Source organism: Gadus chalcogrammus, chromosome 6 (genome assembly GCF_026213295.1).
Source record: "Gadus chalcogrammus isolate NIFS_2021 chromosome 6, NIFS_Gcha_1.0, whole genome shotgun sequence".
Taxonomy (NCBI): domain Eukaryota; kingdom Metazoa; phylum Chordata; class Actinopteri; order Gadiformes; family Gadidae; genus Gadus; species Gadus chalcogrammus.
In genome coordinates, this window is record NC_079417.1 from 21,365,705 (window position 1) to 21,385,153 (window position 19,449).

Sequence of the window (19,449 nt, forward strand, 5' to 3'; positions counted from 1 at the left end):
AGTTACTTTTATTATAGAGTAATTCAGTTACTTACTCAGTTACTTTTTGGAACAAGTAGTGAGTAACTATAACTGATTACTTTTTTAAAGTAACGTTCCCACACAGGAGATTCAACTTTGTAAAACCAACTTGTAAAACCGCTTGTGTCCAAATCCGAGGTTAACATCATTTACACTCATTTCTATCTTCTTCTTCTCTATCACAGTGTGTGTGCTGTGTAGGTGAAATGGTCTGGGCTGATAGAGGGTCTCAAGTCTATACTCACAGAGGCACACCAAGCTGGGGCCAGCCACAGGCACAGCACTCCCGTCAGCAATAGAAACTTCATCTCCGCATATGCCGAAAAAACACCCCTTCTTTGTCTTTTTATAGTCACATATTGACCAAAAACCCATTGGTCTGGGTTGGGGGTGTGTATACATTCGTTGACATACCAGTGGTGGTAGAGATAGAATAACCCCACCCATCCCTCAACCAGTGGGAATAGAAGCATACATTGAAATCAGATGACATATTGGTTTTTAGAAATATTTCAAAATACATTGCTTAGTTTTAAACGTATTTGTGTGTGTGTGTGTGTGTGTGTGTGTGTGTGTGTGTGTGTGTGTGTGTGTGTGTGTGTGTGTGTGTGTGTGTGTGTGTGTGTGTGTGTGTGTGTGTGTGTGTGTGTGTGTGTGTGTGTGTGTGTGTGTGTGTGTGTGTGTGTGTGTCTTTGTGTTTGCGTGCGAGCAGAGTTATACATTTTCCCATAACATCCTGTAATATATCTCTATATCCTATGCCCACTAAACAAACAAGGTTAATCCTGGTCAGGCTCCTGTGTGAGACAGGCTTCCAGAATCACTGCACCTGTCCTCGTTGCCTTGGGCTATTCGTCCTTGGATGAACAGGATGCCACCTGCCCAGATCCCAGGAGGAATTCTACTGGCGTCAGCTGGACAATTCCTTTCACCCTGACCTGCCATGTGCTGGCCGCTGGATTAGAGCAGTCTGATTAATGCTGTGAAGCTGGCCATGAATCATGTCAACACGTTGGCTAATCCACCGGAGTAGTGGGGATTGGATGATGCATTTTGTGCTAATCTAGGCAGGGCAATAGGGAAATGTTTAGTTACATCTGTGTCTTTGGGCACTTTTTCATTAGAGGTTGAAGGATTATAATCCCTGAAAATCACTGAATAATCGTTCAATTGACAATAATATTTTTTTTGCAAAGTCATGCAACCACTCCAGCAATGGGCCTATTGGGGAATGTTATTAACAATTCCGAAAATCCAAATGCCCATAGGTCTACTAACAAATAAATGAATAAAATATCCAGTCGTTTATTATTCACTGTATATAGAGGGATCCGTTTACTGTATTGACTTTGTCAGGAATGTAGGTTGCAGTTTTGGGTGATCTATTCTACAAATGATGATCTAATAGCGTGTACATAATATATACGACATGTTGGTAGGAATCGGCCGGACAGCCACCTTAACTTGTCACTAGATCAACATGCTGGGCAGCCACACGGGGCTGACACTCGTTAGACACCGCCGGACAGCTGTCGGTGGTGGCGGTGTTATTTTGACAGAATATGAGTGGGAGGGGCCTCCACTATGGGGGAGGTGCCAATAAACTGCTCAAAATGGCGGCGCCCTGTTTGCATGAGCAAGTCTGAAAGGTAACTGGGTTCTTCTTTAAATGTTCCTTGTCAACGTTAGACACTAACAGCCACGAGAAAGCTGGTGTATTTACCGGGGAATAGAAATGGCTGTGGTACACAGAATGAAACTGGTTTTGACAGATGACAGTCCAGCGAGCTACCGTGTTAGCTTAGCAGCCTTGAGCTTGGATCTGGGGAAAAAAACAACATAGCCTGCTGCATTTTTTTTAAGTTTTCCCTTTAATTTCGCGGAATATACCAAGGACAACAGAAGGTGTATTTACGGATCTGTTCATTCTTGAAATGTTGTTTGTGTGCAGGGTTTGCCACGCTGCTCCAGGATTACATAATTATGATTAATGACTCGCAGATTGTTGCACAACATACATGGGCTCTGTTCACCCAACTGGGCTAATGGTTGACTTACTTACTGTCAGCTCTTGGGAAAACAGGTATTTGTCTATGCCCCTTACAAGTGATACTGTAAAGGCTTGGTAAATACCATAAGATTAGCATTTTATCTGTGGTTGGTTTGATGTTTATGGAATGCAAACAAACAAGTCATTATAAGGGTTAAAACGGAGAGTAGCTTTTTGAATATTTAATTTTCACTTTACACAAAATAATGTGGAGATTATGTCTTATGTGAAAACATAATACATTTATGTCAGGCATTAAGTGTGTGTTTGTGTGTTGCAGTGAGACACCATGTCCAGAGATGTAGGGGTGTCTGAGCTGCTGGCGCTGTTGCAGAGCTCCGATCTGAAAGAACTGGAGCAGGTCAAAAGCACCATCAGCGAACAGCTCAACACAGGTTACTGCCCTGTCTGTCCTTTGTGTCTGGCTGCCTTACTGTCTATCTTCTTTACTGAGACTGTTATTTATTTTTATTCTACCATTATGACTGTCCATCAGGGCCCCCATCCCTAGATGCGACACCTCTCTTTTTGTTTATTCTTAAAGGATATCGTCTGCATTTTTCAACCTGGACAATAGTTTACCATTCATTTGGGTCCAGGCACTAATGCAATACTATTTTTGGTATTGGTTCAGTAACGAGAGAGAGTGCTTCAGCCTGCGAAACAGGCTCCCATTTAACCATATGGGGCAATACCCACCCTTCAATGTACGTCCCATAAAAGTGCTTTTTGTTACCACTGACAGGCTCAGATTGTTATTCTAAAAGGGCGCACACCGACCCAGACTCAAACCAACGTCCAACTGCCTTTTATCCGACCTCTCGTCTGACCTGTTCAGCAGAAATGTTGCATTGAAACACACCGCAAAGACTACTGCCAACTACTAAGTCTCCTTGACATCGGGAGGCTCTAGTCTCGGGGCGCTAGTCCGCCCCTATTGTGATGACAATAGGGACATTTTCTTCTACAATTCCACTATTGGGAGATTTTAGACCGAGACTTCTTCTGGAGCAAGACTAGAGTAAACACATTGACAAACAACAAACAAGATCAGGCAAAAGGAAAGGAAGACACTATGAATAATAGACTGTTTCACTCCTGCGATGGCTGAGGCACTCTCCCTCAATGATAGGGTCCAGGTGGAAACAACCAGAAGTTTCTTCATTAGTTATTAGGGGATTTGTCCTTTCCCTTTAGATAGCTTAAGGTTAGAGTTGTCTCATTATGTGTCCTTCGGAGCCCTTTAAATCTGTTACTGTGATTTAAGGGCTAAAACAACAATTGGACCGGCCTATGTTTTCTCTATTCCTCTATCTCTCACCGTCTACCTTGTTTTCTCATATGGTCCCTTTGTTGCTCTTTGAATATATGTATTGTGTATATATGTATTGTATGCTCAGCAGCGTTCTGTTGTGTTCTCCAGACCGTGGGACCGTGGTCTTGTCCAGTCTCTTGGAGTTCTACCTTGACTCCAGCTCTTCTGAAGCAGCTCTACTGCTCTCCTCCATCAGAGAGCCGCTCGACAAGGTGTGTGTGTGTGTGTGTGTGTGTGTGTGTGTGTGTGTGTGTGTGTGTGTGTGTGTGTGTGTGTGTGTGTGTGTGTGTGTGTGTGTGTGTGTGTGTGTGTGTGTGTGTGTGTGTGTGTGCGCGCGTGTTTTATAAAGCTAAATCTAGCAGTTGCATCCTTATTTCCTAACTCTTGAAAGTGAATTCATATCATAATCCTAATAGAACATAAGAGAATATCAAGCCATTAATACCACCTGGTTGAGAAATGTGACTTGAACACAGTGCTATGTCTGGGCCCCCTCCCGTTGCTCCCAGCCCCTTCTGGAGAAGCTCAACGACTGTCTGGTGAAGTCGGTGAACCGGCTAGCGTCCCTCACCTTGCTGGGCCACGTGGTGCGCAGACAGCCCCCATGGATCCACAAGATCAGCCGCTCCCCGCTGCTGCCCTCCCTGCTGCGCTGCCTCAAGGTACTGCCACCACATCACTCACCCCTCCCCAGAGAGATGCCACCAAAAAGAACAACAGCACAGCCAAACGATTTCATGCTGCAGTGTGTTTTGGATGGCGTCTGGGACGTTGTAGACGTCATATAAAATAGACATGATTGAATCCCTTTTGGGCTAGTACAGCCTAAACGGGTCAGCTACCTACGGTTGGTCTTCCAATGAGGGCTCTGGTCATGTTTTGTCTTGTTTTGTCTGTGGTGCATCTCCCTCCTCTGTCTTCCTCTGTAATCCAACCCAGGCAGAGAGCCCATCCGGTACTGGTGTTAGTGCTAGTCCAGGTCTGGTGTTGAGCTTCTGATTGTGTTGTGCTTGTGCAGGGCGACTCGGACGTGGTGGTCCTGGTGACGGGCGTTCTGGTTCTAGTGGCCTTGTTACCCATGATCCCTCAGGCGGGCAAGCGGCACATCTATGACTTCTTCGATGTGTTCGGGAGACTGGCCTCCTGGAGTCACAAAAACCCAAGTAACTCTACCACACGACACACACCTGCATGCTAATCGCAACACACAGACACATCAGTATGCAATACACAGAGGAAGCCAGATTTCAGAAAGTAGTGGTAGACATATGATTGACATGGTGAAACCCCAACCACTCCAGGTGCGGTCCACGAAGCATACCTGGTGCACCTGCACGCCAGTGTGTACAGCCTCTTCCACCGGCTGTACGGCATGTTCCCCTGCAACTTCATCTCCTACCTGAGGCTGCACTACAGTATGAAGGAGAACCTGGACGTCTTCCACAACATAGTCAAGGTCCATACAACCATTCACCATCAAGATGGAGTAGAATCTGAATGCAATCTCTCACCATAACCACACCATAACGATAAGATCACCTCACTCAACCCTTATTCAGCGCAATCTCTCGTTGGCCATCTTTAATGTGAAATCGCGGTGTGAGAGTCATTCTTTAACTTTTAACTTAGGCCCCATCCAATGGGCCATCACCAGCCTGATAGTGGCGGTATGGTCAACAAATTAACTGTCATAAAAGCTACTCTCAGCTTGCAGAATCCCCCCTCCCCAGGTAATTTCAAAGTCGAGATGACCGCTGAGTGACTAAAGCTGCATAACCATGACATCATTGCAAACGCATAAAAACTGAGTTAATGACCCCAGTTCTGTTCTCCTCCTCCATGTGCAGCCTATGTTGGAGCATGTGAGGGTCCATCCGGAGCTGGTGACCGGGGCCCAGGACTCTGAGCTTGATCCGTCCAGGTATTGACTCTGGAAAAGCAGAATCTGTTTTCAGAACCCCCTGAAAACCTGTCCGTCTGGTTGCAGTCTAATCAGTCTATTACATGTGTATAGCCCTTAAACACAGTTTCATCAGTTTCAAAAGGCGCCACAGACCGCCTTTTGAAGACCCTCCCTAACCCTAAGGCCTCCATTAAAGCAATGGGGTAACACCCCAAGTCCAAGTGATGAAGCTTTGTTAGGGGAACACAGAAGAAGGATCACACCATCCAGTTAGAGATTCTTCACAGCTTGGGTTGTGATTAATGTGTGCATTTGTCAAAAGAAAGTAACGCAACCATACATCAGTCATATCAAGAACACGGGCCTGAATAGCAGCCTCAATGTACCATGTTATTCTCGTATGTAGTAAAACAACTTCACACGGTATTAGTCGCATTATAACGTTTTTAATATCTCGCTGGGTTTATGGGCGAGAAGAAACAAAACACATGACGCCATATTTGTCTATTGCCACCGCTGATAGAAAAGCACAAAAGAGGCTCATTACACTAACGAGCACCCATCACACGTTTCTGAACACAGTGGTGGGAAAAAAATTAAATAAAGTTTGCCCCGAATATGAGCTATTTCTACACAAAACTGCCTTGTTACGTGCCTGGGGAGAATATCACAGTGTACTAACAACTGTTCCTTACAAAAGCTTGCGGTCGTTTCACACAGAACATGACTCACCAACCAGTTTGGATTCTGGTTCTTGATGCTGTGTGATGGTGATACCAGATACACATGGAAGGACATTCCTTATTTACAGAATAATGTTAACAAGCTGCCTGGAGAACAGCTAGCTGACAATGTTGTCATGAAGCTGATTGAACCTTTTTAGGTGGAAATGTCGCAACTGATAGTCTTTTTTTCTTTTATCAATCGTAACAGCGAACTACCCTTGGCTCACAACACTACCTTGATCGGAACAATGGATAAAAAGCACAGAGAAATTCCCAAGCGCACACCGGCCATGAAGCACTTTTCAACCACTTTGCTGAAGTGTTGAAATGCCATTCTCACAAAACCAGGCAAAGGCCAATCAAAATATTTCTCTACGCTGTACAGTACATCAAACAGTAGCGACTGATGGTAGTAGGCTACTGAGCCTACTGTAATTTCTTTGGTTTGCTACTTTCAAAATCAAGCTTACCCTGGCTGTTTTTTACAAATGGCCTACCCTTCCTTTTAAGTAAGAAATAGTTATAAGAAAATGTTAGATAAATAATAATTACATGTATTAAAAAAAGTTTATTTCCCTGACACTTGAATTGTGACTAGTATGGTCTAGTCTATTGGTGAGGACTTTCTCTCTTTCTAACTCATGTTGGATGCTCTGCCCCTCATCTCTCCTCCCTCCACACAGGTGGAAGTGCTATGAGGTCCACGACATCGTCATAGAATGTGCCAAAGTCTCCCTGGACCCCCGGGAGGAGGGCTGCCCCCAGTTGGCGGATAAGTGGTCGTGCCTCAGGCCTGACCACCTCAGCCTGCCGCCCACCCCCCTCACCCCCCAGACCCCCCTGGCCCAGCGCCTCAGCGGTAGGTAACACCCCGTCGCCTCGCCCCTCCTCTCCTTCTGATCAGCCCGTCTTAAGGGTGAGGGATCAACGGTGGCAGATAGTGGGGGCTTTTGGCAATGTCTAAGGGCAGGAAGTTGAAGAATGCAGCACTGGTGGAAATCAACAGCAGCAGAAGTAAGTCAGCAGAAGTGCTGGTCACACTCTTGATGAACATGTTATTTCAGAGCAGGCGTTCATGAAGTGTGATGTATGATTGTGGGAAAATCTTAAATCCGTCTCAAAATCAGTGCAATCTAGGTGCAAGCTGTCGGTATAAATGTTATACAGTTCATTGCAATACACGTATTACTACCAGTATTATACAAGTCTACTACTTAGCGTGGTAGAATACTGCTCCGATATGGCACCTTCTCGATCCATGTTTGCTGCTCATTTGCATACCCTGTTAAGGGTCTTCCCTAACGGAGTGGTTGAAGGCCGGTTGTAGATGCCCTCCTAGTGATAACACTCATGTTAACCTATTGGATTACATTGGTTGTGGGCTCTCTTTGCTACTGGACTTGATTGGTTATGCTATCTGTTTATCTGAACAGGAAGTTCCACCAGTACACCTATGTCGCTGTCTCTGATGGATGGACACAGCCCTATTATCCAGGTACGAAAATAAACTGTTGGCGATCAATGAGACGCAGCAAGAGACTCTATCTCACTCTCTCTCACCCTCAGCAGTGGGATAGCAATGATGTCATCTGGAGCCCCTCTATTGAATGTAAACTGGCCACGCCCCCAGCGTCCCGTGGACTCTCCCCTGCCAATGTCTCAGACACCACGCTAAGCCCCACCCAGCCTCTGAACAGGACCACCTCCATCAGCGGTACGCACGCACGCACGCACGAGCACACACACACCTTTTTGTTTAATTACCCTCAATATCCATATCTAGTTCTTTCTTTTCTCTAGATGAACCTCTGGTTATTTGCTACACTCATACAAAGAGATTTGTCTATCTTAACAGTCTTGATTTTAACTCCTTAGGTTTAAGATATCCTGCATCAGCCAACGTCTCGCCGTCCCCCACCATGACTCTGGAACATCAGCAGGTGAGCTGCGTTTGAGAACACAACCCAGCGGTCTATGACCAGGTTTATATACCTAACGTTACGGCCTGGTGCTTCCACTAGTGTCGACAAGGAAGAGAACTAATGATACTTGATGCACAATGGTATACTGCACAGTTCAACATGTATCAATCCTTAAATCTAGCAGAAAAAGCAGCAGCCAATGGCAGAGCTGGAAAGTTCAGCCAGTCAGCAAATGAAAGTAAAGGGCAAAGAAAGACAAGAAACGAACAACAACTCTGGTGAGTGGCTCACATCCACCTCTTCTGTTTCCGTTTCTATTTGAATTATTACCCAGCCTAGCCTCATGCTTGTTCTTTGTTAATACTTACCACATCAGCTTTTGTTATTCTAATGATATTATCTATTATATATATTATATGCTATTATGTTCTTTAATATAATTTGTTGCCATCATTTGCTAGTCTACTCTGTGTTATGTTAACCCATGTTTTGTTACCCTTTGCTATGGAACTATGTCTTGCCATCTTCTGCTATCCAATTCTATACTCTATACTAGTGGTGTGAACCACTGTGGTTCTAAAAAGGCAGTGTGTGGTTGTGTTTGTTGTAGGGAAGAGTATGTCCCTGAACGAGCTGTCCAGCTTCATCACAGAGACACAGGGAGAGACGGAAAGCCATAAGGAGAGAGATGACGGTACATAAGCCACACAGACACGGAGATTCTCTCAGGCACACACAAACAATGTGACACGCACACACAAACACACACTGACATGCACACTGAACTGCATACACAAACACACTGACACGCTCACACACAAAAACACACTGACATGCACACCAACACACGCACGCACACATGCTTCCCCAAAGATGCACGATAAAACAAGAGCCGCCTCTATCCTGTTCCATTCTCAACATCTTTTTTTTTTTGTCTTTCTCTCCGTCAGAGTCCATAACGGAGGAGTTGTCAAAGCTGTCGTCCCCTGAGCCTTCGCTCCTCCAGGACTCTGTCTCCATGTGCTCTCTGGGGAGCCTGGGGGAGTCCTCGGTGGACCTGCCCCAGCACAGCCCCCCCGCCAGCAGCCAGCAGAGCTTCTCCCTCCCCAGCCAGTTCCTGTTTGAGCTAGCCCAGCCCACGCCTGCACAGGTACAGTGCGCCGGCAGTCAGCTAGCCAAGCCTCACTGTCTAGAACAGGGTTGGGCTGATTTCCAAGTGCTGCAGCCATCGGCTGGCACACTGCTCTGAACCTCTGTAGCGGCAGCAGCCAATCAGAGAGTGACCTGTACATCGTAAATCACAATGTGTGTTCAGATTATTTATTGTCCATCAGGATTTACGATAAAAACCTCTCCATACGTGGCTCAATAAAATAAAACGACTGTAAGAATGACATGCAATTACCCTGGACATTGCAACATAACAAAATCTAAAATTATAATAAATGCAATTCGTATTAGTAGAAATGCCTACGTTTCCATATGTATGCGGTGTGGGGTAGTGTGATGATGGGTCAAACTCAAGGGAAGTGTTTGTTCAAATGTCCGAGATTGGTGGAAGCGTAAAGATGAGAATGTGTTTCAAACGTATCATTCCCCTCTGTGTGTGTGGCATGGGTCGTCTCCTGAAGGAGATGAAGAGGAGCTCTGGGAAAGAGGAGGCCAGCGCCCTAGGAGCGAGTGTGGAGGAAGGTTCCTCCCTCTCTCCTCTAGAGCTGTTGGACCGCCTCATCACCCAAGGTTACCAGGCGCACCAGAACCTCAGGTCTCTCTCACATGCCTAATACAACCCAACCCCCCCCCATCATAAAACTGGTCTAATCTTACATCTTACATATTATGCGATCATGTATTGATTGTGTCCATGTATTTCCATTTGTGTGATGTATCTTCATATCTAGAATGCCAAACAAAGCGCTGGACTGGAGTTATTTTGGAGGTAAACAGCAGAGCATGAAAACCAAAGGTACTGACATCTATTAACCAACGGCACCAAGCATCACCACGTTGCTGCACCGCAGACCGCACTTGACCAATAGAACTAGCGTCAACTAACCAGCACTGAAGCACAACTTACTACTCCTAAACTAGCATTAACAAGTACAGTAGCGCTCGCACAAAAGCACTACATTCACCTCCCTAAGCTAAACTAACACTGGCATGTCTATCAGCACTACTAATGACTGATACCTGCTAATGGGAGTGCTATGGTCTAAGGTGCTGTGTGTGTGTGTGTGTGTGTGTCTGTGTGTGTCTGTGTGTGTGTGGCGCTAGGCTCCGCCCAGGGGGACGAGCTCCAGATGTTGCGCAGCCAGCTGCTGCTGGTCCACGGCCAGCTGCAGTACGAGCGCTACAAGCGGCAGCAGCACGCCGTGAGGAACCGCCGCCTGCTGCGGGAGGTCATCAAGTCCACCACGCTGGAGGAGCACAGCACCTCCATGGTAACGCCACACGCACCGAACGCCATGGGTCCGTGGAGTGCAGTGTCGCCACGGCCACGGCACGTCCTGTCTAAAGGTTCAGGGGGAACCGAAAATAAGTTTGACCCTTGATCATTGCGTACTACATTGGTCTAAATGCGGCCAGTGTTGCTTGCTTTTGCTGATGCAGTTTGTGGTTGACAGGCGTATGAATTTGTGCTCTCGGATATTAGAAAATAGCCCAGTGTGATGGTTCCCCTTTAATGTAAACCCACACATTCACTCCCATAACTTCCTCCCTACTGGGGGATGGAAACATGCTACATACAACGATAGTACGCCATGAAGAACCACAGGACAAAAGGCCAGTGACGGTGAACGGCCGTGTTGAACTAATGGCGTGTCTGTGTGTGCAGCAAGCCCAGCTGTCCCTTCAGGAAGGGGAGATCCAGGCCCTCAGAGCCAGCCTAGCAGAGGAGCAGCGACGCTTCTACTGTCTCCATGACGACTCCAAGACCAACACTGGGAAACTACAGTCGCAGATGGAACAGCAACAGCAGCAACTGCTGGATAGCAACAGCACCACGCAGAAGCTACGGGTACATACCGTTAAATACACCATACCATATACACATCACTATATATACCATACCATATACATCACTATATATACCATATACACATCCCTATACATACCATACCATATACATCACTTTATATACCATATACACATCCCTATATAGACCATACCATATACACATCACTATTACCATACCATATACATCACTATATATACCATACCATATACACGTCCCTATATAGACCATACCATATACACATCACTATATTGACCATACCATGTGCACTTCAGTATATAAACCATACCAAATGCACTTCAGTATATAGACCATACACACCAAAGCGCCGGTGTGTATAGACCATAACATATGCACATCACTATATAGACCATACCATATGCACATCACTATATAGACCATACCATATCCACATCACTATATAGACCTATATATGCGGGCGGCAGTAGCTCAGGAGGTAGAGCGGGTTGGCTGGTAACCTGAAGGTTGTTGGTTCGATCCCCGGCTCCTCCTAGCTGAGTGTCGAGGTGTCCTTGAGCAAGGCACCTAACCCTGACTGTTAGCTCCCGACGAGCTGTCTGTCGCCTTGCATGGTTGACTCCGCCGTCGGTGTGTGAATGTGTGCGTGAATGGTGAATGTGAGGCAATATTGTAAAGCGCTTTGAGTGGCCAATGGTTAGAAAAGCGCTATATAAATGCAGTCCATTTACATTTACATTCACATTTATACCATATGCACATCACTATATAGACCATACCATATGCACATCACTATATAGACCATACCATATGCACATCACTATATAGACCATACCATATGCAGGCCACTATATATAGAGTCAACATCGTTGTGATTGGTTGGTTTTTAGATTGAGTTGCAGGAATGTCGAGGCAGACTGGGAGATTTGGAGGCGGAGCTTCAGAAGGCCAATAACGAGGCATACAACGCTGAACATCAACTCACACAACTGTCCCTCAAGGTGAGGATGCCTCCTTAAGGGGTTATACACCCCTCTCTGTTTTATGCAGGCTTAAAGGTCCAACTTTGTGAGGTTTTCTAACATTAATCTGAGTTCCCCTAGCCTGCCTATGGTCCCCCCGTAGCTAGAAATGGTGTGAAACGAGCACTGGGTACCCTGCTCTGCCTTTGAAAAAAACGAAGCTCATACGTGCCGATTTGGAATTTTCATCTAATCTTTGCTCACCCAGAGAATTTGGCCCGACAACGAGCTGTGTGTGTGTGTGTGTGTGTGTGTGTGTGTGTGTGTGTGTGTGTGTGTGTGTGTGTGTGTGTGTGTGTGTGTGTGTGTGTGTGTGTGTGTGTGTGTGTGTGTGTGTGTGTGTGTGTGTGTGTGTGTGTGTGTGTGTGTGCACACACTGTAACGTAAGGGTTGTCCAAGTCTTTGTAATATGGAGAACCGTTCTGCTGTTGGTGCTGTGGCAACCCGGCACGGTGAACGAACAACCTCCCCCCAAACAGGCCACAACATAGCTGGCAAAAAGCCAAAAAGGCATGTTTAATCCTAAATTAAACAAAGTCTCATACGGAAAACAATGCAACAACGAAAAAACTTGGGAGGAATCGACGGTCCTAGCCCCTTGGGTGGAATCCTGTCACCCACGATGACCGGTCTCTCCGTACAGGAGCCCTATGGCTGGGAGAGCCCCGCATGAGTGGAGAAGCAGGCTATTTAAGCCCTGCTTCTCCACCTGTTCCTCAGGTGCTCTGCATGTCCTTAATTAGCCCGGGCCGGGTTGCCACAGCGCGTAACACGTCGGGTTGTGTGACGTCTCTGGTACGAGACTCGTAGCGGGGGGTTATCTCAGCCATGGTTGAGAAGGAATTGGGTGAAAGGAACTTTGGCTTTGACTCCCTGAAGTACATGAACCGCGACATGGAGGAGAAAGGGATTGTTGCCCGGGATTGTTGACCTCGATTTTCTTCTGCCGGTGCTCCGCTGCTGAGGCACCACCGCCGCGGGCAGCACCGAGGCACGACCCTGCGAGCTGTGTGTGTGTGTGTGTGTGTGTGTGTGTGTGTGTGTGTGTGTGTGTGTGTGTGTGTGTGTGTGTGTGTGTGTGTGTGTGTGTGTGTGTGTGTGTGTGTGTGTGTGTGTGTGTGTGTGTGTGCACTGTAACGCATGGGTAGTACACTTATTTGTTATTTGGATAACCGTTCTGCTGTTGGTTTAATGGCACATAATACGTTGGGGTTGCTGGTATTTCCACAAGGAGACTCGTAGTTGGGATTATCTCAGCCATGGTTGAGAAGGAATTGGGGGAAATGAACTTTGGCTTTGATGCCCTGAAGTACATGAACCGCGCATGGAGGAGAAAGGGATTGTTGACTGCGATTGTCTCCTGCCGAGGAACCACCGCCTAGGCGCTGCCCCCTGCTGAGTTGAGGGGCAACAATCCCTTTCTCCTCCATGTCTCGGTTCAGTTTACTTCAGATTGATGTGGACGTGCAAGAACCAGAGACGTCAGAGAACCCGACCCAGTCCTTAGAGATTCATAATATCGTCTGGAGGCACACACAGCTTTTGGCCGTGATAATCTATATTATATGATTTAGATATCTATATATAATATGATATTATTTAGATATAGAGCTCCAGGACTCCCGCCGGAGCACCCGGAGTGCTCCAGAATATTTGCCGCACACGGCCAAAAGCTGTGTGCGCCTCGACATTGCGATTCATCCACTGTAAACAAGAGTGCATGTTACCGTGGCCGCAAGCTGCTCAGGGCCACACCCCCACCCTCCACCTTGACCCGCCTCTAAAAAACGGCATGTTTGTGGAAAGCTCATTGTGGGACTGGCTCCTAGTGGCTGTAATTCTGCACCAAGGTTGAATTTCTTGAATCTCTTGAATACTCTTCAAGTACTGTATTAGGGGCCCACTAACAGCTATATAAAAGCATTCATAAAGTAGCATGCCATGGGACCTTTAATGTGTGTTTCTGTTTGTGTGTAGGTGTCCAGCAGTGAGGAACTCCAGCAGCAGATGTTCTTGATGAACAAACATCTTGTGCTCCTGAGAGAGACAAATCGACTGCTGATAGAGCAACGGGACAACACCAGCTGCCAGGTACCAGAGGGGGCTACAGATCAACATCCATCTCATCCTGGACAGCTAAAGGCCTAGTAACCCTCCATTAATGGCTTAGTTAGCCTCAACTTAAGGCCTAGTTACCCTCAACTTAAGGCCTAGTTACCCTCAACTAAAAGGCTAGTTACACTTTCCTCAAAAGCATTCTCTGAATGAAATGAATGGGAACTTTGTGCAGGGGTTTAAATGGATTATGGTTTTTTGCATAAAGACCATTTTTCGGACTTCATTTTTCCTTTCTAGCATTTCTGTTTAGTAGAAGGATAAGCGTGGAGGACCGGCTGTTGTTGTGGATATCAGCAGTGAGCCATGGATTTAAGGACATTAACTTTAATGTTCATCTTAATTCCACTGATGTTTCCCTTGTTAAACGGCTGAAAGGCAGGGTCTTTCGGAGAATGTTATTTTTATCCCACATCTGTTGATACAAAAAAAACCTCCTATCCTATTTGACCGACCTTTTGGAGTCATTTGCATGATTTTATGTATGAATTGAATGTGGGCTTTGATTTGTGAACAGGACACGTCGAGGCTCCGGGGCCGAGCGGAAAAGGAGTTGGAAGAGGCCAATAAGAGGCTGAAGGAGCTGGAGTTAGCCAATAAGAAGCTGAGTGAACTTGAGACCGCCAATCAGAGGCTGGCCGAGATGGAAGCCCTTCTCGGGAGGAAAGAGCAGATGATCCTGGACCTGAAGAAACTTCTGGAAGATACCAAGATACAAGCGCGGTACCAAACCAAGCAACAATCCCAACACATGCCTGCAGATCCAAGTTGGATTCACCTGGGGGCTCTTGATTATGTATCTTAATGCCGTGCAATCCGTCCCCCTGCAGGGTGGAGCTTGGTGCATGCGAAAGTCGCTACGTGGCTGTGAAGAGAATCTCTCAGGCGCTCAACAACGAACTGCTAGAACTCTACAGCCTCCTGGACCCCCCTGCTCAGACAGCAGCCAGGTGGGTGGACACACACGTCACACAAACATGTTCACACACACTTATGAACACACACACACGCGTTCACACGCGTACACACACGCGTACGTACGAACTAGGGATTGGCACGAGTAGTAAATTCCAAACTCGAGTGATCGAATGAATTCCTCGAGGATCAATCGAGTACTCGTTTAAAACGAATCTATTTTTAGAATGCAACGCATCTGCATCAGGAATAGGCCTAATGATGAACGGCAATATTACCAACCAAACATGTAATGCTTAACAATCAAAGAGAGTTATCATAGTATTCATTATTTATTTTTGTAAACGTTCAAAACACATTTTCCTCACAAAAAGAAATATGAGTCTCACAATTTAAATCACGTCGAACAAAGGCCTGTAACGGTTTAAAAAAAAAAAAAAAAAAGTAGCCTAACCATTGCAAATAGTCTAAAGCTGCAAATAAAACGGCAGCAAATGAACTAAAAAAATACTCAGCGTTGTGATTATGCTATTCACGGCCGGTATTAGAGCTGCGTCTCGCGGCGGTGAAAATAGCCGACACACTTGGTTGCTGCGGGTCTGCTTTCCCTCACCGTTGTGTTTCAGGAGCATATGTTGCCGCATAGTACTTTTAGTACTCTGGTAGCTAAATTTTGCTCTGCATATTTTATATTTCACCTCATGATCTCCTATTTCTGTAAAGTATTTCAATACTTGGCTGCGCTTTGCTCTAACCGCCATCTCTTGATACATTTAATTTGCTTTGAGCACACGGAACACGCCAGTGGCGCCACACAGAAAATTGATACATTTGCTTCAAAACACTTGTCTTTGTGTGTATATGCAACCTTGAGTTTGCCTGTCCACCAACCAAGTTCATTTGTAACGAGGAGTACTCGAATAATCGTTTATACATACATACATACATACATACATACATACATACATACATACATACATACATACATACATACATACATACATACATACATACATACATACATACATACATACATACATACATACATACATACATACATACATACATACATACTAGTCTCTCTCTCTCTCTGCACACTAGGCGAAACGGCGGCCGTGGCTCCATACCCATAACTCAGGACAACCGTTGCCTCGGCGCCAAACCCTCCTCGTCCCTGAGCATCCTGAACGGGGGCGTGGAGCTCCTGTCCACCTCCCCGCTGTCCCTGTCCCCCATCGAGTCCCCCCTCGACGTGGGCTCCTTCCTCGGCCAGAGGGCCCGGATGCTCTTCAGACCTCCGGGCAACAGTCCGGAGGAGGGGGCGGAGCTTGGGGAAGGGGCGGAGCCCCTCGAGAGCCCAGATCACGACGGGGAGTGTCTGGAGGAAGAGGAACAAGGAGAGGAAGCGCGCGACCTCCACCACCAGCACTCGTCCAGCCAGCTGACCCCGCCGCCCCCGCCCCAGCAGGGCAGTCTGCTGCAGGACGCCAGCAGCAGCATACTTGGCATCATGGACTACGACGGGATGCTCCTGGAGTACTGACACGGCTGCCGAGGGGTCGTCCCAAAAGGGATCGATGAATAGATTTTTTTTATTTTTTTTTGGAGTCAGAACTCCGCATGGAAGAAGTGATTCACGGGAGAATTGCATGGCAGTGGGGTGAAAGGCGGCCCGACTATGACTCACATGGTAGGCGCAGGCTGGCGAGCGAGTATGCTACTCATTTAGTTGACTACAATCGTAGAGGCAACTATGTAAGCTACTCTCCTGTTCCGGTGAAACAGTGAGGTGGCTACTTCTTTGCGCTGATCCTTGTTTTCCTTGTTTGTCCAACTACTGGGCTGGCGAAGGTGCAAGCCTGTTTTGTGCAAACCTGCAAAGAAATAGTTAGCCAGCGACCACTAGCTTGCCGGCCAGCAAGGGTCCTAAAAGCTAAATGTACCAACTACAAGGTTACTAGTGCAGAGACGGCTAGAGAGGGGAAACCCATCAACCGCTAATGAAGCTATTATGGTTTACTTCAAGGTTAGTAAGTTACCTGCTGGCTGGTGGCTTATTCAAACATAAATCTCTACCTTCTATCTTTTAATCAGTAACAAAACAGAAGTGGCAGTTGTTATGTCCTTAGATTAATTGGGGTTTGTAATCCACTCTCTGATGGGTAAAATCTAAATGATTTTCCAAGAAGGTGGGAACAGCAATTTTTCTAGTTTAGGAAGAAACCCAAATTAATTTAGTTAAATACCTGCTACCGACTGCCAGAGAGTGCCATATTGCCCTCCTTCTCTTCATGTTTAGCCTCGTTTTTCAATGTTTCAATGTCACTCCCTGTGACCAGTCCACCGAACTTTAAAGAGAGACGTGTGTAAAACAACATGTTGCTGCTAAACCCAGCAGAGGCCAGCGACTACATTGGTTATCAGGTGTTTGACAAGTTGGTGTCGGCTCTTTCGGACCGCGGGCAGCAGCAGCCTGGTCCAGCTAAAGACAGACAGGTGAGCTAGCAGGATCGGTGGACTTTTTATACGGTTCTCTGGGCTTTACATAATGGAATGCTACTTTTAAATAAGCTAACCATGTTTTTAATGAGTGAGCTCCTGCTGGTCTGGTGTCCTTCCCCTCACCGCTGCTCTGTGTGGTGGCAGCGGCGGCCTGACCGTGACCATCGGTCCTCTCACAGTACACTACATTATTACTCAGGGTTCCCTCCTGCTCCCGTATCTCACACTGCGCTAGCAGTATAAAAAACATTGCTCTTCACCATCATCTCATCTGGCTGAAAACGCTCTCAAATGACCTTGAGACAATCCCACAAGTGATGATGTTATTCTCTGTGATTGTGTTGATTCCCAGAGTGTAAGCCGCATCAAATTACAGAACTTCGCCCCTAGTATGATTACAGCTGCATTACAGCTGGCTTGCTTTTGGGGTGTTGTTCCTGGTTTAATTAGCACATGCTGATCTGGTTCATGTTAAAGCAGGAAATCTGCTTTACAGTCCGGCATATGGCATAATGTATTTTTTAAAAAGTGTTGGAACTCTGGACTTCATGATTACCATCCTGGCTTTCTGGTGAAGACGTTGCTGGTTGTTCCGCCTCTTAGTCTGGGAAAAAAAACTTTAAAAAAACGTGCTTAACATTGTTTCCGTTATAAATTCTGCCCAAACGTGTGTAAATCCAAAATGTTGTGTTTCGTTTATGTTAGAATAATAATTATGGAGCATTATCTGTAGTCTGCGTCCATCATGTCCAAAAGGCAGCGTGCTCTGTGTTATAGAATATAAGACATTGGATTCCCTTTGAAGGATAGCTTTTCTTGCATTCAGACACATCTCATCACGACTGGAAAGTTGTATGATTTGTTAAAACTCTTATTCTATTCTAGACTATTTTTGAATTGCCAACTCGTTTCATATTTCAGGCGTAGCACAAAATGTGGCTGCCGGAAAATCTCCATAATCCATAATGTAATTGCACCAAAAGTAGTGTTCGCTTTTACTTGAGGTGAGCTGAATAGCCAATCAAACATATTCATTAAACTGAACTGTGGGGCTGTTATCTTCAATCCATGGTATGGATGGAAATGCAACCCACATAATCTGTAGGCCCACCATGTAAACTTGGAAGAAGCAAACCATTTCTAAATTACAATGTGAATTGAATTCAATTTGTGAAATAAAAAACAGTACTGTTGGCAGAAAGACCCAAATATTTATCTAAGGAAGAATGTACTAGTCCGGTTGTGTTGAGGCTGATGTGCAAAGTGTTCCACATATTACGTCTACCTCAAGCGGAGCAATTGACCTGTCAGATGTCAAACTGGTTTTCACCACAAGGAGGCGACACAAACCTCAACGTTTTTTTTCTCCTGCAATGCTGATGTCCCAACCAAAACATCTAGGTTTGTCTCGTTGCTAGGGCAAATTGCTTAAGTAAAATAACCACATTGCCTTGTTCGAAGCCATCCCTACACAAGAATGTTTAACTGTGAACAATAGAATAAATAAATGATAAATCTTGATTTTTTTTTTCTGTGTCTCACTCTCCCATTTCTAGTTATCCAGCTTGTTTGCACTGCATAGTAATATAGGTATATATGATTAGTAAGGTCAACCAAAGGAAATATTACATTCGAATACAATTGTCAATCTAGAACTACCACACACAAATCAGCCAATTGCTCTGAGCAGAAGTAAAAATCATAAATTATCTCACTGCAAACGCTCAACAGCAGTGTTTGAATTATAGTTGGTTAAATATGGAAAAGTCTACAGCAATATATGATATGATTTATTCGTATGACTGTGTCATACGACATACAGTCATACAGTACTCAGTATAATATCTATGCGCTCTACCCTGTGAACTATCGGGGCGCGCCATACATGAGTTGTACGCTTACTTCTGTTGGGCAGTGGGATGGTATTTTAGCGAGCTGGACACGCCCCCGCTCCGAGCCGCCTC

The 19,449-nt window shown here is 45.8% G+C and overlaps 2 protein-coding genes across 6 annotated transcripts in view; one reads left to right on the top strand and one right to left on the bottom strand.

Annotated features, from left to right (window-relative positions):
• Positions 1-328, bottom strand: part of LOC130384791 (bile salt-activated lipase-like) — a 10,350-nt gene extending 10,022 nt beyond the window's left edge. Inside the window, exon 1 of the mRNA XM_056593139.1 lies at positions 267-328. The gene's annotated coding sequence lies outside the window, so the exon portion shown is untranslated. The remainder of the gene's footprint in view (positions 1-266) is intronic.
• A 1,251-nt stretch (positions 329-1,579) lies between these two features.
• On the top strand, positions 1,580-19,139 carry LOC130384154 (hamartin-like). 5 transcript variants are annotated; one of them, XM_056592230.1, is made up of 23 exons: positions 1,580-1,670; positions 2,352-2,466; positions 3,495-3,598; positions 3,896-4,048; positions 4,405-4,549; positions 4,688-4,842; positions 5,234-5,307; positions 6,698-6,873; positions 7,448-7,509; positions 7,581-7,728; positions 7,890-7,954; positions 8,118-8,214; positions 8,547-8,630; positions 8,887-9,086; positions 9,568-9,701; positions 9,838-9,902; positions 10,211-10,377; positions 10,773-10,955; positions 11,822-11,932; positions 13,931-14,044; positions 14,586-14,791; positions 14,899-15,018; positions 16,085-19,139. In XM_056592230.1, the coding sequence occupies exons 2-23, from the start codon at positions 2,361-2,363 to the stop codon at positions 16,524-16,526; spliced, it is 3,111 nt and encodes a 1,036-aa protein (XP_056448205.1). In that variant the 5' UTR covers positions 1,580-1,670; positions 2,352-2,360; the 3' UTR covers positions 16,527-19,139. The 5 variants fall into 5 exon arrangements, with proteins under 5 accessions (XP_056448205.1, XP_056448210.1, XP_056448208.1 ...); XM_056592235.1 differs by having other exon boundaries at positions 9,838-9,875; XM_056592233.1 differs by having other exon boundaries at positions 8,121-8,214.
• Positions 19,140-19,449: the final 310 nt, after the last annotated feature.

What these genes read in the sequence shown, in the direction of transcription:
- LOC130384154 (XM_056592230.1), top strand. Translation starts at nt 2,361, where the DNA reads ATGTCCAGAGATGTAGGGGTGTCTGAGCTGCTGGCGCTGTTGCAGAGC. An exon ending in CTGGAGTCACAAAAACCCAA is followed by an intron (nt 4,550 to 4,687) that starts GTAACTCTACCA and finishes CAACCACTCCAG; the next exon opens with GTGCGGTCCACGAAGCATAC. An exon ending in CAGGCGCACCAGAACCTCAG is followed by an intron (nt 9,702 to 9,837) that starts GTCTCTCTCACA and finishes CTTCATATCTAG; the next exon opens with AATGCCAAACAAAGCGCTGG.